Raw genomic sequence first — 15,452 nt, forward strand, 5'->3', positions numbered from 1 at the left:
GCCCCAGGAGGCTGTGGAGCCTCCTAGCCTGCAAAATGCAGGGAGGCTTAGAGCAACAACCCCCCCCCCCCGGAAAAATGCTCTAAATCACAAGTGGACAGAGCACTTCTGTACATAAGTTGGTTTCTGGGTGCAGTTCAAGTATCCAAAGCTGTTTGTGGCTTTGGTGCTTTATATTTGAGACTTTACCTGCAGTTCAGTACCACTGATCTTTGAAGTGATGGAAGTGGTGCTGATGTAGAAGCAGAATTCATATCTTGCAAGATCAGACGATACTGTTTTAACAAGCAGCATAGGTCTCCAGCAAATTCTGGCACTAGGAGACTTTGACAGAATAGTGTGGATACGTCTTTTTTAAGCCACGTTTTTTCTTTTGTCTTGCTTTCCTCTGACACCTTCTGGCATCTCAGAGATTTTAGGGAACTTCAGATAATAGCATGCGAGCAGGAAGTTCTTGCTTAAAGGGCCTTTAGCTCTGGAACATGCTGCATACTAATGGTACGGAGCCCACCGGCTCTAGGCTTTTGATGGGGTTGAAAGGGTTTTCACTTTCTGTAGGTTGGTTGCTCATAGTTTGACACATTTCATATTTCAGACATTGATGTGGTAGAGCCGGGGTTGTCAACCTGCAAGTTGGGGTATGGACCTTGGTGGGGGAAGAGAGTTGGAGGGGACCCAAGACCGCTCTGGTTGCTGTTGAATCGGGGTGGATCTACAGAGCCATGAGCCTAGAAGCTGCAGTGGTTCCTGTGGGGCAGGGATATGGCTATTGCCATCATCATCCCTCTGCCTCTAGCTCTTATCTAACTGTTCTTTCTCTTCTTCCTCTTCCTCCTCCTTCTCATGGTTCTGCAGGAACTGGGGCTGCTGTGCCTGGACCAGCTTGGAGAAGGCCCAAGAGCAATTGTCTGGTACTGTACTGCAGGAAAAAATGAACCATGGAAGGAGAAGCAGGATACCCTCCCACCCCCATCCCATGTAATAAGAAAGAGGGATAGCCCAGTCACTAATAAGAGGGAAGTTGAAATAGGGACACAGAAAGGAAACTAAGGAGAGGGGCTGCTTCTGCTGCTTCATAAATATCCAATATGGGAAGAAAGGTGAATGCACCTTCTAACAGGAATGCACAAGTCTGGTGGAGTTCAGGCCTTGAGCATGCAGGGTGGGACTGGGGAGGGCTTCATTAGTGAGGAAGGGAGATCCCTGTGTTTGTCTGGAAAGGATCTTGGGTATTTGAGGTGGTTCAGTTGCTGGTATCTCAAGCTTTAGGTAGTGGTGGTGAACAGTGTGGCCTACCAGGACAGCTGCAGGATTGCATGTGCTGCCCCCAGGGTGAACACACTGAGTACTTCTGGCCTAAAGAAATGCGGGATACGTTTATATAGTAACTATTACCTATGGCCAAGAAGGGGATTCCCTGCATTCATATAACATTTATGTACGTTTACTAACCTGCTTCTGATCTATTTTCCAGAGCTAGAGGCAAAAGACAAGCTGTAGCTCTAAAAGTAAAGCATAACAAATGCTTTCTTCTTTCTGATTGCAACTCTGGTTTTAGGTTTTAAATGAAAGATATTTTTTTCAGCCCTTCAGGTGCACTACAGTGTTTAAAATTAAATAGATTCTCTGCCTCCAGAATAAGTTTTGATAGAAGGCTGCAGCCAGAAACACTCCTACAAATTAAAATACTAAGATTACCACTCTGAGCTATTCCAGTACTTTAGGGAAGGAAAACTTTTTGTAGCATTCTGACATGTGGCAGTAAACTTGCTTTTTTTCCTTACAGCTGTATAGCTTGTCATTAAAATATATACATACAATTTTCATGAATTTGCCTAATCTGACTAGAGGAATTGGAGGAATAATGTGAGCAAAGCAAAGTGTTTTTGCAGATGATGGTGTAAAAAGATGTAACCATTTTCAAAGGCCTCTGTCTTGGACAAAATCTAACACACAGGTACTTTGCAAAATGAAAGTGTGAGAATTCATATGAAATCAGCTTTTACAGAAGTTGTAGACTCTTCATCACTGGAGGTGTTGAAGAAGAGGTTGGACAGCCACTGGTCAGAGATGATCTAGGTGTGACCATACCTATGTTCTACCATGGGTATTTCCCGTGCTTCTGGGCTTTCCTGGTTGCTCCTTTTCCTCTCCCCCCCACCCCCCTTCCACTTTTTTCCTGCTGTGTCAGGATTTTTTTTAAGCCTCCCAAGATGCATTGGGTGTTGGCTACAGCTAAGGTCAGGGACTTCAGCTGGGGTGTGCTGATGTTTCTGCTAGGAGCAAGCTGGATGTTCCTGGCTAGAGGGCCTTGCCCCTCTGTTCAAAGTCAGACCAATCCCCATATTTGTGGTTAGGAAAGAATTTTACCCCATGGTCAGCTAGGTATAATGGTGGGGGCTCCCTGTAGCAGGGAGCATGGCCTTCAGCCCAGGACCTCTTACATGTATATTGACAACGTTTCATAGAAGCAGGATGTTGACTGCTGTGGTTCGCCTGCTTTACCTGCGGCGTGTTAGGGTGTTAGGTCTGTGCTGGGTCAGGGTTGACTGTAGTTTCATGTAGAGTTTAGATTATGGTTGTATGGGATGTTTTGGATAGGGATGATCCCGTTTCAGGCAGGGGGCTGAACTAGATGACCTCTGGAGGTTCCTTCCAGCCTTACTTCTGTATGACTTCTAAGACTGCTACTTGATATAGAAACCACATTCTTCTATATCGCTCTTTGTTTCCAACTTAGACGAGTTGGATCTAGAAAAACTTAAAATACAAAATATTAGCTTCATTTCTAACTCCTCATGAAATCATATGTTATTGGTTTCTTCAAAGAAAACTAGCATTTGAGAAGGCAAGCTAAAACCTGCCTGCATGTTTTACTGGCATTTAGTTTGCTATATAGATATGGAGGGAGCGGGGTGAGAATGTAGAAAGCTCTCCTGCAAAGCATCAAAACTCTCCAGAGTTAGAAAATATTAGAATTTGAGGTTGTCTGTACAACATCTGGTTGCATGTCTCTTCTGTGTACATGTGCTTTAGTCTTGCATGGTTGTGCTATTTGTTTCTGCAAGGCCTTGTCTTACTTGGCTGTCAAGAAAGTGTGATTGTTGAAAGGCAGCTTATTGAATGTATAGGCCAAAACTTTTTCACACCATCTAAACCCTGCACTGAATTTGGTTTTTAAGCCAGAAGCCAGGTCAGGGTAGTACCTCAGACACTAACTAGTTCAAAGATGCTTAAGCTTTTGTAGGCAACGGCTTACAAGCAACCCTTGCTTAACGTTGTTTCACTATAATGCTCATTTGAAATTGATGCCTGATTCCACTTAGCACTCAGCTAGTTTCGTTATAACGCTCGCGGTTGCCATCTTGGGTCATTAAAAACACTTGCAGTTGCCATCTTGGGTCATCAGATACTTTCAGTTTTGCTTAATGCTCATTTCGCTTAACACTAGGTTTTTCAGGAACCAATTAAGAGCGGGGGTTGCCTGTACTTCATCAGATGTTATGGATTAATTCAGTTCTGTCAACTTAATTTATGAGCTGATCATAAATGTAATGTACAAGTATTTTACAAACCCTAATGAATCCTTTTCATACCACTTCTTTGTGGTAGGGTGGTATTACCCTTCTTTTTATATACCAGTATAAGAAACTGAGTTAAACTGGAGTTCAACTGAAAAGGGCCCACTGACTTGTAGGGATCTAGCTTTTAGATTAAATGTTAAGAGGAGTTTAAAAGTTCCTGTGACTTCACTTGCATTTATGCACTGCTGCAAAGCAGGCCCCAGGTGTCTCAAGTCGGGTACCCAGCAATAAGACAGTGACCCCCTGTGAAGTTTTAGTTTTTTTTATGTGACTTGCCCAGTGCTACATAGGAGTTCGATGGCAGAGGCAGGGGTAGAGCCAGTTCTCCAGGGCACCATTTAGCATCCTTAACCATGCGACCATCCTTCCTGCCTCACTTATTATGCGCCTTATGAGAGCTAAATCAATTAAAGCAAAGAATAAGGCAGCTGCCTGAATCTCTACATACACTTACTTATTCCTTGCATTATCCATCTGTTGCCTAAAATAAGGCTCTGCCTGGGAAAGTACATCTACTTCCCAGTGAGCCTTGTTATAACAAACTTGATCGTAACCTGATTTGTGGAGTGACTGCTGCCTTCCCATGAGGCACAGTTGAAATGATGTAGCCTGTTGGGGGTAGGGGATGCGGACTGGACCACTTAAATCATTTGTATAAATTAGTTTTCAAGGGTCTCTGGAATTTTTGTATGTTTTTGCTTTTCTAAGGATACTAGCCAACTTCCAGCTTTCCTTCCATCTCCCTCCTTCCTTCTCTTCCTTATTATGCTAGCAGGCTGTCCTTGGAAAGTGAAGCTGTAGAGAATGAACGTCCCTGACTGCAGAAAACGAGACAATTTTCTATTCAAATTTGTAAATTGACCTACTTTAGTAATTTGTCAAGATGAGTAGGTATGAAATCTGCTTGAGCAAGAAGGGATGGCATGTGGGACCGCATCTGTCACTTGCACAGACAACCTTGGGAGACACATTTATAAAAGCACTTATGGCAACTCACAAGCACGTTGCAACATGTGCCAGGACTGTAATAAGAAAGCGGTTCTTCACCAAAGGTTTCGGGGAAGATGGGGGAAACTTAAAGCTTGTCCTTTCCAGGGAAATCCTCTGTAAGCCGTGTAGGGGGTGAAAAAAACAGATCCTTCCTCCTGGGCTGGATCTGGGCACAGTGGCGCAGAGCGAGCAGCTGTGGCATGAGGTTGTCATGGCTGACTTGTCGCCAGCATGGGAGTCTGGTGGCAGGCCCTACCCCTTCCCACCCCACCCCCAAATGCCTGGCCCTTCCAGGGGCTCCATGGGCCAGGTGAAGTACCTCTTTGAGTCAGATCTGACCTGCAGAATGGGTCTTTGATTTCCTTGTTCTCAATGCTTGTTAGGAGCTTATGAAAATCTCTGACTTCAGGGAACAGATTGCATCCATTTCTAATGAGACTTGTGATCTGAAGTCACTTACAGATCCTGCTTCTCGCAGAGCTATCTCTTGATGGCTCGTGGAAGAAGGGAGAAACACCTGCTTCTAAAGAGTCCAATATTTGCAATGTTCAGAAGTGATAAATTGTACCCTGAGCACAGAAAAACTGGAATTGGTTGGGAAACCAAATAATTGTTTCGTTGTAGTGGTCAGACGGCGTTTCCCTACTTCAGTGGTTCTCAGCCTTTTTAGGCTCCTGGATCTCATGGTACCCAGTGGGGCCGTGGTGTCCCTGTTAAGAACAACTACTCGTTCCTACAACCAACTGTCTTGGAGGCAGTGTAATCAATTGCTGCCCTTTCTTAGTGTTAGGTAAGTATTGATATTGAAAATATTGGTAAGGAAAGTGCTGAGTACTGCACACTTGTCAACTGGAATCAACTCTTGTTGAAACTCTTCAGAAAATGAACCTGCATAGATTGGTTTTCGTTTTGTTCCAGGGCATGATTCTTCCTGCTGTATGATCTTTACGATGTGCTGTGACAGTTTTATGAGCATTGTTACTGCTTTCTCTTGCTTATCCCAGGCTAACTTTTTGTTTTGTTTGTAGGTACAATGGCTCCCTGCCTAATGGTGACAGAGGACGTAGGAAAAGCAGATTTGCTCTCTACAAACGACCCAAAGCTAATGGAGTCAAACCTAGTACTGTTCATGTGATTTCTACCCCTCAAGCATCCAAGGTATGTGGCTGTTGGAGAGCTTTCTCCTCTTGATATCTTGACTGAAGATACAATATTAGTAGTGTACTTGCCCCCCTTTTTTGTGCTTCGTTGCCATTTCAGTGGTTCTTGGTGTTTTGAATCAGTGAAAGAGTGTGATGAGAAATCTTCAGTGTCTCCTCTTTCTGGTGATACTTGCTCTGATTAAAACTTGAAAGCTGCCTTTGAAAAGAACTTTAATTTCTGATCCTATGGCTTCCATACAATGGCTTATTGGTAGGACAATTATTATTATTTTGTTTGCTATTTGAGGTACAGAACAAAATGTGGCTCTAACATCTAGAGCGTGGGACCTATTTTTGCTGCATAGCCAGAGGTAACTTTTAACGTGTTGATGCTTAAGCTGTTGCTTGCACTTCAGTTAACACCTTTTCAGGAAGAAAATTAGCGTTCTGTTGAGCAAAACAGTGTTGATCTCCCTGGGATTCTAGTAATTCATAAAAATGTGTGGTTGTATAACATGCACAAAAGTGTCCCATGGGTTGTCTGGTGTGTATATACCCTCCCTTCCCCTAACCTAGTCATGATAGGGAAGTAAACTGAAGCTCCTGGTCAAAGAGATGGTAACTTGCTAAAGAATGGTGTTCTGTTTTAGTTGAATATGGTACGTCCTGTGCAATGTGGGTGAGACACTTCTTTTCTACACATTGTTATTTATAGTTACTGAGATCCTAAAATATGGGCAAGGTAGCTATCAGTTTTTGACAGTGGACTTTGATTTGAGATCTAGATAATATATTTGTCAAGTCATGTAAGAGTTTGTCCAAACATAGACTGTGCGCCATAGATTTTGGTTAAAGTTTTTATTAAAGAAACTTCATTATTTTAGACATTTTAAGTTGCTTTTAAACACCCTTCATCAGGCCTGATGAAGGTCGTTTGTGCCTGAAAGCTTGCAATTAAAGAACTTTTTTGCAAGGATCGAGTTGGTCTCATAAAAGGTAGCACCTCTACTATGAGTCCTGATTGCTTTTTCCTCTAGACCAATGTGGCTACAACCTGGATACCTGATTTCAGATTAGATTTGCTGTTTTTCTTTAATTATTCTAGAACATACATATTTACAACAAAAGAAAGGCAATAAAATTGATGTAAAGAAAACGCAGTGATACTGTGTACCGAGGCAGGAGGAAGAACCAATGTCAGGAGAATATCATTAATGCTAAATTCTATGCATGGGAAGAGGAATGCCCATTGTGCAACTGTGAGTTAAAAATAAATCTCAGATCATTAATAGAAATGAAGAAAACTTAATGGCAAATGGTGAATATGAATAGAAAAGGGCAGTCAGCATACTAGAGTCCTGATGTGTATTTGGCTTAAGAAGAAAAAAGCACTGAAGAGCTGTCCAATTACTTAATGCAGATCTTCATCATGTTTTTAGAAGCCTTAAACTGCTTTAATATTTGGTTTGAAGAATGGAAGATGGGGAAGACACAGGTAGTAAAATGAATCCACAAACTTAAAAAAAAAAATAGCTTGCAAATTAAAGACTTTTATTTTTTTGCAAATATCGAGGTGGTCTAATAAAAGATATCACCTGTACCACAAGTTCTGATCCTCAAACTATGTATTTACCAAATGATTCGGCAGAAGATACGGCTCCAAGAGGAGAGAATGGTGCTTTTGTCAATCTGCTTTTCATTTGGAGAAATGCTGTAAAGAAAACAGCCATTTATAGTCAGGGTACGTGACTGGATCTTTAAGGAGACGTAGAACAATTTTAGACAGAGGCTGCAAAGAGCCATTTGGCTAGTCGGCTGCAGTTTTGCAAACCTCAAGGATTCAGAGTTGCCTTCAACCGTTAAATAGATGTGGGTGCCTTTTTTGAGCCCTTAGGGAAGTGGTTCTCAACCTTTTCAGGGTGAAGGCATCCTACCACCGCTTTTTATTTTTGGTGGGGTTTTTTAATGCAGGGAAACCTTGGGCTGAGGACCACTTTTAGTGCTGCCTTGGCTTACCTGAGGCTGCTCAGCTGGGTTCTGCTGCTGGGAAGGGCTGTGTAACTGCAGTGAAACTGCCCTGTGTTGCAAAGCCAGCTTGGGAAGGGCTGTACCACATGCAGGCACTCCCCTGGCATTAGCGCTCCCAAAGGAGCATACCGCTGGCAGCAAAGCTGCCTCTAGCAGTGCAGCTCTTTCTGATCCATCCCTGCCCCCCACCCTCACCCCATGCTCCTCGTGGAAACTGGAGTAGCAGGACAGTTTCACCCACACCTGATCCTGTTTTGGTCCCTGTTCCTCTTGCTACCCTAGGATGACAGTCAAAACAGGGATATAGGCAGGAGCAAGAAATACACGGCTGTTTCCTGCTTTTTTTTGTTTTCCAGAGATTCAAATCCATCCGCTTCCTCATTGTGGAAGGGCATGAGGCAGAGCTAGGTAACCTAATGACAAACCCCACATTTCATGAGTAGAAGTGAACTGGGGGAAGAGGCAGAAGAAGATAGTAAGCTGTCCTCCAATCACTAAGACAAACAGAGATAAAGTCACAGGTGGGGTTTCTTTTTTTTCTTTTTTAAAGATCTCATCTTTGATGACTTTCTGAACAGCAGCCCCATTCTGAGTACCTGTTGCCTTAAGATGCATAGCACACATGACGAAGGCTTGCTGAGCATCCAGAATGGCATTATACACTTTCCTAAAGCTAGGATGAGGAGCGCTAAGAGTAGGAGGGTCAAGATGCAGGACCTGATTGAGAAGCTGAAAAATCGCCACTTCGTAAAGTGGTGGAGGAAGGGAGGTGAGAACTGTGAATGGCAGTGGGGAGGGAAATGTGAAACACATATCCCCCAGAAAATAAGAGTCGGCAAAGAGGTAATGCACAGCTACACCCTCAAGGACCATAGATCACATCTGGTCCCTCCCTGATCACAAGGTTGAGGTGCAGGAGAGCAGAAGACATCAGCTAAATAAAAGTCTGAGCAAAGTCTTCAAGATTGGCCTTTCCAGATATATAGGCGGCTGCTGTCATTGGCAAATGCAGATCTCCCACTATTTGGCATGCTGTTACCTCGAGGCTAGATGGCGAGCAAGGCAGAATCCAGTTCGCTCTTAAACGAAGCAGGTGAATGACTGACTGACTGACTGCATGAATACATATAAATATACAGCATGTATTTATAAATATACATACGTGTGCAAAGTATATGCTGTGTTTACCCAAGTCTAAGGCAGCTCCATATCTTTAGGATGATTACCCCCACTTCTCGGTTATAATTTTCCATGTATAGGATCTAAATTATTGGGGGTCGTCCTTTTAAATTTGTTCCTCCCCCTCACCCCTCCTACCTGTTATGGGGAGGTAATGGCAGAAGTGGGGAGGGCCCAGACCTTTTAAGTCGCTGTAAGTGCAGTATGTTTTATTTCACTGAGCTCTGACAGGCATGTGATTGTTGGTCTATTTGCTGTATAGCAACTCACTATATCCATAGATAGGCAGTGTAGAAATTAGTGATTTAATGAATGCTTTATGCAACACATAATAAACAAAAGGGTTATGCTGCTATACTACATCATATACTGTAACAGTTGTCCATACCAAAAAAAATCTTTCTTGCCCAACGAACCTTTTTTGTTCAGGCTACCTGTTGAAGTCCCCTTCAAAACTTAAGGTCCGGTATGGGGCTGTTTTGTATGTGCTGTTAATATTTGGTCCATATTGGCTAGAAATGTTCAGCAAAACTACATAATGCTGTGGATTTTGGAGATGTGCGTGCACTTTTCATAGTGGGGGAAGCAAAACAAAGCCTACACTTCAGATACGGTATCTTCTAACATCTGGGTTTCACAATATTTAACCGCCTGCCAAGCACCCCAAGGCATCTGGTTAGCTAACATAATAACTTTCATCCGCATTACATTTATTGTAATGTGGATAAAATGTACACAATGCAGTCAGTGCTTTTATGAAGACGATAAGGGAAGTGCGAGTTGGTAATTAAAACCTCTTACTCTCTTGAGATGTTGGATTCAGGTAGATACGTCGGGTTGAAATTATTCTTTTGCACTTTCTCTGAACCTTTATAAGAAATCTTTTGTGTACTTATATTGCTGTGTAAGGGAAGGCTTATGGATGTATGCCAGACAGCGGTGATGCAGTGGATTTCAGCTAGTGCTGCCTCAGATATGCAAAAGGACCTTTTTAAATTTTAAACCTTTTGATAGGGCTTTCTGACACCTAAGAAACCTGAAACTAAATCAATTTCTGCTAGAAAGGTTTATGCACAGCTCATTGTAAATGGTTCCAGGAACCTGGAATAAAGAAAAGAGAGGGACCTTCCTTTGTTCCTGCAAATAACTTACAGCTTGACATTAACTTTTTTGTTATGCTCTGGCTGTTTCAGCATAGGTCTCTTTTCAGCCATGAAAGTCTAAATGGTACTTTTCACTGTACAGAATGTAAAGAAGCAGATTCCTTCCCCCGCTTTTAACTTCCTGGTTATAAAACTTCGATTCTTGTTGTTTGCCCCTTTGCATGGACACTGCAAAATTGATAGGTTCCAGTTGAGGCAGATGCTTATTTTGCTTTCGCACTTTCTGCTAGTGGCCTTAATTGAACCTTTTTTGCAAAAAAGATCACTCCTTGCTGCTGTGGCTTCAGAGTGATGGTCCATGCCAACAGCAAAGTCACGGACAACAAATGAACCTCAGTATTTCCAACAGAATGTAGTGCTCATCCATCATATGCTTTTGCATAGAGTGACACATGGTGAGACTGCTTATGTACAAACCCCATTAATATCTAGCGCATGAAACTGAACATCTATTTTGGTGATTTGAGGCCTTAGGCATTCTTCAGGTAGTTTTCTACTATACCATGTTGTTCTGCAAAGCCAAGAGCATCCATTTGAGAGATCCATTTCTAGTGGGCACGAAACTATCAATATTGCATAAAGTTAACTTGTAAGAGAGCTCTTATGCTATTTCATTGCTAATTGTTTCAGCGTGAATGTTCAAATAACTTTGATTTTAGTTTCCCTTTTAATGGGGAGTGTGACATATTACTAGACTGGCAGCTTTTAAGCATAAACTTCACAGGTTACAAAACAAGCTAAAGGGAGCTTTCTCCTTTTGTCGCTATTAGTGAAACCTGAACATGATCTTGTGGGACTATTTCATCTTGCAGGGCTGCAGGGGATGTCTCTCTGAATAGCGGAGAAAGCTGGGGGTATAATTTATGGATGTCTTCCCTCTATGAAGCATATTGAGATCAACGTCAGCCTTCTGAAGGTCATAATTGACCTTGGTGGGACTTGAGATGTTTTCTTATTGCTAATAAAGAAAACAGCAAAAACTTGCTGAAAGAATTCCAAATGTTGTGACTTTTTTTTTAGCTATATGCAAATGGAGGCTACATTGGATTTGAAATGTGTCAACTAATAGTCGAGTAGTCATGCTTGCTTGTGCAAATCTTCCGGATGTGAATTTGAAATGTCAGATTTGGAGGCTTATACATCAGCCTTCATTGGCTGTTATAAAGCAAGGTTGCTCAACCTCTGACCCTTGGGCCAAACGCAGCCCGTGGAGTGCTCACATTTGGCCTGTGGGGTTGCCCATGGGTCAGGAAATTTGGCAGCAGGGAAGTGGTGGCCATTAATACAGCCACCCTCTACCTGCTGGGCCTGGTTGAGTAGCCCCCTCCCCCCAGGGGGCTGCATGGAAGCCAGCTGGTCCCCTTGCATATGGCCAGATGGTGCCTGCTATGCCCACCCAGGGAGCAGGATTGGGACCACCGACCGGATCCAGCCTACAGACAGACCAGGCACTGCTGATCGAGCCACCGGGCAAGAAGGCCAAGCACCATTGGTCTAAAGCATTGCCTGAGAATTGCGGGTTCATGAAACCAAGCAGTTTAGATGGAGGTCCTGCATTCTGGCTAAGAACCTACGTGAGCAGTCTTGTTAAAGCATGGCTACCCCTTTTTATTGATGATTAAATATCGTGTCTTGACACTCGGTGCTAGAAGAATCTGCATTTGCTTTCATTTAAGCATTCTTGAATTGCTAAATTGTTGGGAAAACAAAAAGAAAAGTATTAAATGCCTCTTTACAGGCATGTGGTCTGGCTTGCTTGGGACTGAAGTTTCATTTTTGTTGGCTTGCAGTAGGGGAAAAGAACATCTTTCCTTGGCTTGAAGTTGGTATTTCAAGCTGGGTGGAGAGGGTCTTTCTGATTCCTGGTCCAGCTCTACCTGCAGGGTTGGTTTCTGCTTCACCACAACAGCACCAGATACAGTCACAAATTAGGTTCCTGCAGACCTAAGCAAATTTCAGGCTGCTGTGGGGTATTGCAAAATGGAGAGATGCAAGTAATTGCTAGGGTTGGTGATAACACTCTTTTTACTTGGAAGACAAGGGAAGATGAGCAAGCATGGGACTTCCCATGACGATTTTTTCCAAAGCTGATCCTTCCATCTGCATAGATCAGGAAGATAGTGTTGGCAGCACTTTCCTCTTCTGATTTTGGTATGCGTGACTGACGTGTTATTGATAGGGATAGGCAAGGAAGAACTAAATGTTCTTATTTATCTTAAAATGTGCTTATTCTTAAGGAGCCTTCCATTCTAAATGCTTCTGGATGCAGCTTATGTAGTCAGAATTGGGGTCAGGCAGCACTTGATAGCTTCACAAACTATCAGGAAGGTTTAATTGGACAGGAGGTAACGATTTCTCTGAGTAGTCCACTGATGAGCACATACAGTGGCTAGATACTGCCATGTTCAACAAATAGGAAACCAGTTGCAAATTTGCAGGCTCCCTTGATTCTTTAACCTTCCTAATAGTCTCCTTTTTCAGGACTAGTCAGGGGATTTTTGGCTCGTCTTACATAGCATTGGAACACAGTGCAAGGTGGCACTTAATGCACTTGCTTATTCTCTCTGTAAGCTTATAACTTTATACAAAAAGTCTGGAACTCAAGAAGAGTTTATTGGAGGGGCTGCCCTGCCCTGCCTTCTGCCTAATTTCAGACTAACACAACTATCTCTCTCTTTCTACTTATGGAAGGCATTTGAAATAGGCTGTCATAGGGGATGGAAGGCACTGAAGACTCATTGGAGGACTGCATGAAATGAAAGAAGCTACCTTGAACTGTCTGTTTTCCTCCCGTCTTTCTGTACTGCAGGTGTGATGTGGTTTGGGGGTTTTTTTCTACAGCCTTAAATAGGACATACTGCTAACGGGTGTGCTCCTTCATTCTATCATACCATTTCAAATTCCAAGCTAATAGTTGCAATGCCTCTTAGGCTGGCTTGAGGTTGAACAAATTGCAGCTAGTTAATAGCAGATCTTACTTTAGGAAATAGATTTAGGTGTTACTAATGGATCTTTTTTGTACCGTACCTGTATGTATTTAAAATCTGTTAAATCAGTACTAAAATATAGTCTTGTGACATTAGCTCCTCCAAGCAAATTGACAAGCTCAAGGCTTTGTGGGGTGATACTAGCAGTGTAAACACTCCACCAAAGCAAGAGGCTACACTGCACATAAATTCCTCTTCCCAGAGGGAATAAGTTTTACCAGGTCTGTCACTTAAGGTGTTCCTGTTGTTGATGGATGGCATAATACAGAATACTGTCAGGTTTGTTTAGGTAAGAAACGGCTTCAAAACATTGGTGTGCAAGAAGTGGATGGGGGGGGGGCATAAAGGGGGTAGGTCTTTATGGTCCATCCCATGTTTTAGTTAGAGGTGCACAGATGTTGGATAAGCACTGATAAAAGGAAAATTAACATTACTGGCTATCAGTTATTTTTTGGCCTGTGTAGCCGATAATCTTACCGATTTAAATATAATGTGCCTTCTGGCTGGGCCCCCGGAGACTGCGGGCATGTGCACAGTTGCAGCATGCACGTGGCCAGAAAAGTAACTGGGTAGCGTGGAGAGCACCGCCTTGCAGGTAAGTTGTGGGGGGCAAGGGGAATGGGGGGGTAGATTGAGGTCCTCACAGTGAGGGAGGGACTGGGGCAGGGGCTGGTGGTGCTGCCCAGCCAGGGTGGTGAATGGGACCCTGAGGTGCTTGTTCAGGAGTGCGGGGGAAGTGTGTGGGGTGGGGGCTCCCCATCACTGTGTTCACCCTAGTTTTAATATAATGTTGCCACTAGTATGTTCTGAATTAGTCCTCTGTTTGGGGAAGAGTCTTAAGTTCACCTATTTACTGACTAACAATTAGTTTTCAAAACTGATGTTGTTTTACCTTTTTTCTTCGGTCTCTTTCTTCTTTAAGCATAGAAGCATCTTCAAAAATGTTACTTATAGTTGAAATTGTAATAAACCATTTTTGGGGGCTGTGACAGGCCTGAAGACCAGCCTTGGAAGGGATCATTTGATACGAGGAAAGTTCTTTTTGTTTGTTTGTTTGATACTGTAGCAACAGCATCAAAATCCTGCGTAACAGGAAGGCAGGGAGGAAGTTGGCACATCCCTGCATGTGACCGCAGTCTGCTCTGCTGACCTACCTTGTAGGCAAACCTGCTGTTTCATCCTCAAGCACACTCGAGAACAAAATTACGTGCAGCAGTGAGGCCAAAACTTCACTGTTCCTTTTACTTAACGTTGACAGTGAAGCTCATATTCAAACCAGCCCTGACAGGAGCTTGAGAGCCGGGCTGTAGAATTCATTTGCCATTAAGATGCTGCTGTATCGGTTAGCAATTTGCCTCATTCCCAGTGGGCTCCATTTATTGCTGTCTGTGGTTCTTGGAGCAGTAGTCTACTCTGATTCCCTTGCCTAAGTCAGACTTTTGATCTCAAGTCATCAAAACTTTGTGCTGTAGCGGGGTTTTTGGCTCACTAGTTTGGGTCCATTAGATAATAGATGCTGCAGCACGAGGTGTCATCACCTTTTAAGCTATTGCTTGTTAACGGGCACAGTGATTCAGTACATTACCCTTTTCCCATCCATGCCAACTCTCAAATGGCTAGATTTGGAGAGGGGAGCAAATGGACTTCTAATTAGCTTAGTCTGATAGCTCACGGCTGCCTCATTTTGAATCTTCCTTTATGAGCCCTCGGGACCCACTGGGAAGAATGCAAGACTTTAGTTTTTTTCTAATGGACAATTAGTTAGAGGACCAACTCGTATGCAAGAAACTGTAGATACTCACTGAGCATGTTAGATTATTGGCAATCATTTGTTTATATATTAGTGTGCATAGAATTGCATTTGGTGTTCACTTGTAATGAACTTTTTGTCCAACCAAGCATAATTTTCCCAAAACCAACATTTTGAGCAAATCTGTTTGCAAAAGTGACTTCTACTACTGCTTCCTGCTACTAATTTTGAAGTTGGGCGTAAGGCAAGGTAGATTTGTACCTTGTAGACTAACCAAACAAGATGTATAGCATAAGCTTTTGTAAGCACAGGGCTTACTTCATCAGATGCTGCTTACAAAAGCTTATGCTATACATCTCATTTAATTAGTCTATAAGGTGCACCTCTACCCTGCTTCCTTCCTGCTGTCAGTCACAAACTCTGCAGTGGAGGTGTACTCAACACTGTGGCTAGCAGTGTAAGATCTGTGAATGAAACAGAAAGCACTCTACTTGGAAATGATCTTCATGTTTTTTCCTTTCCACTAACGGAGCGGTTTTGACTGGTGGCATCTCCAGACACTACTGCCTGTTACAGTATCCTTGTGCTGTCTTCTCTGCAAACTGAGGGCATATAAAAAGCACTTACTG

At 42.9% G+C, this 15,452-nt stretch overlaps 1 protein-coding gene across 1 annotated transcript in view; it reads left to right on the plus strand.

Moving 5' to 3' along the window:
- Positions 1-15,452, plus strand: part of PELI2 (pellino E3 ubiquitin protein ligase family member 2) — a 119,189-nt gene that overhangs the window by 37,006 nt on the left and 66,731 nt on the right. The window contains exon 2 of the mRNA XM_090034263.1: positions 5,603-5,732. Coding sequence (XP_089890389.1) covers positions 5,603-5,732 — 130 coding nt within the window. The remainder of the gene's footprint in view (positions 1-5,602; positions 5,733-15,452) is intronic.

Source organism: Crocodylus siamensis, chromosome 2 (genome assembly GCF_052110815.1).
Source record: "Crocodylus siamensis isolate JL-2025a chromosome 2, ASM5211081v1, whole genome shotgun sequence".
Taxonomy (NCBI): Eukaryota; Metazoa; Chordata; order Crocodylia; family Crocodylidae; genus Crocodylus; species Crocodylus siamensis.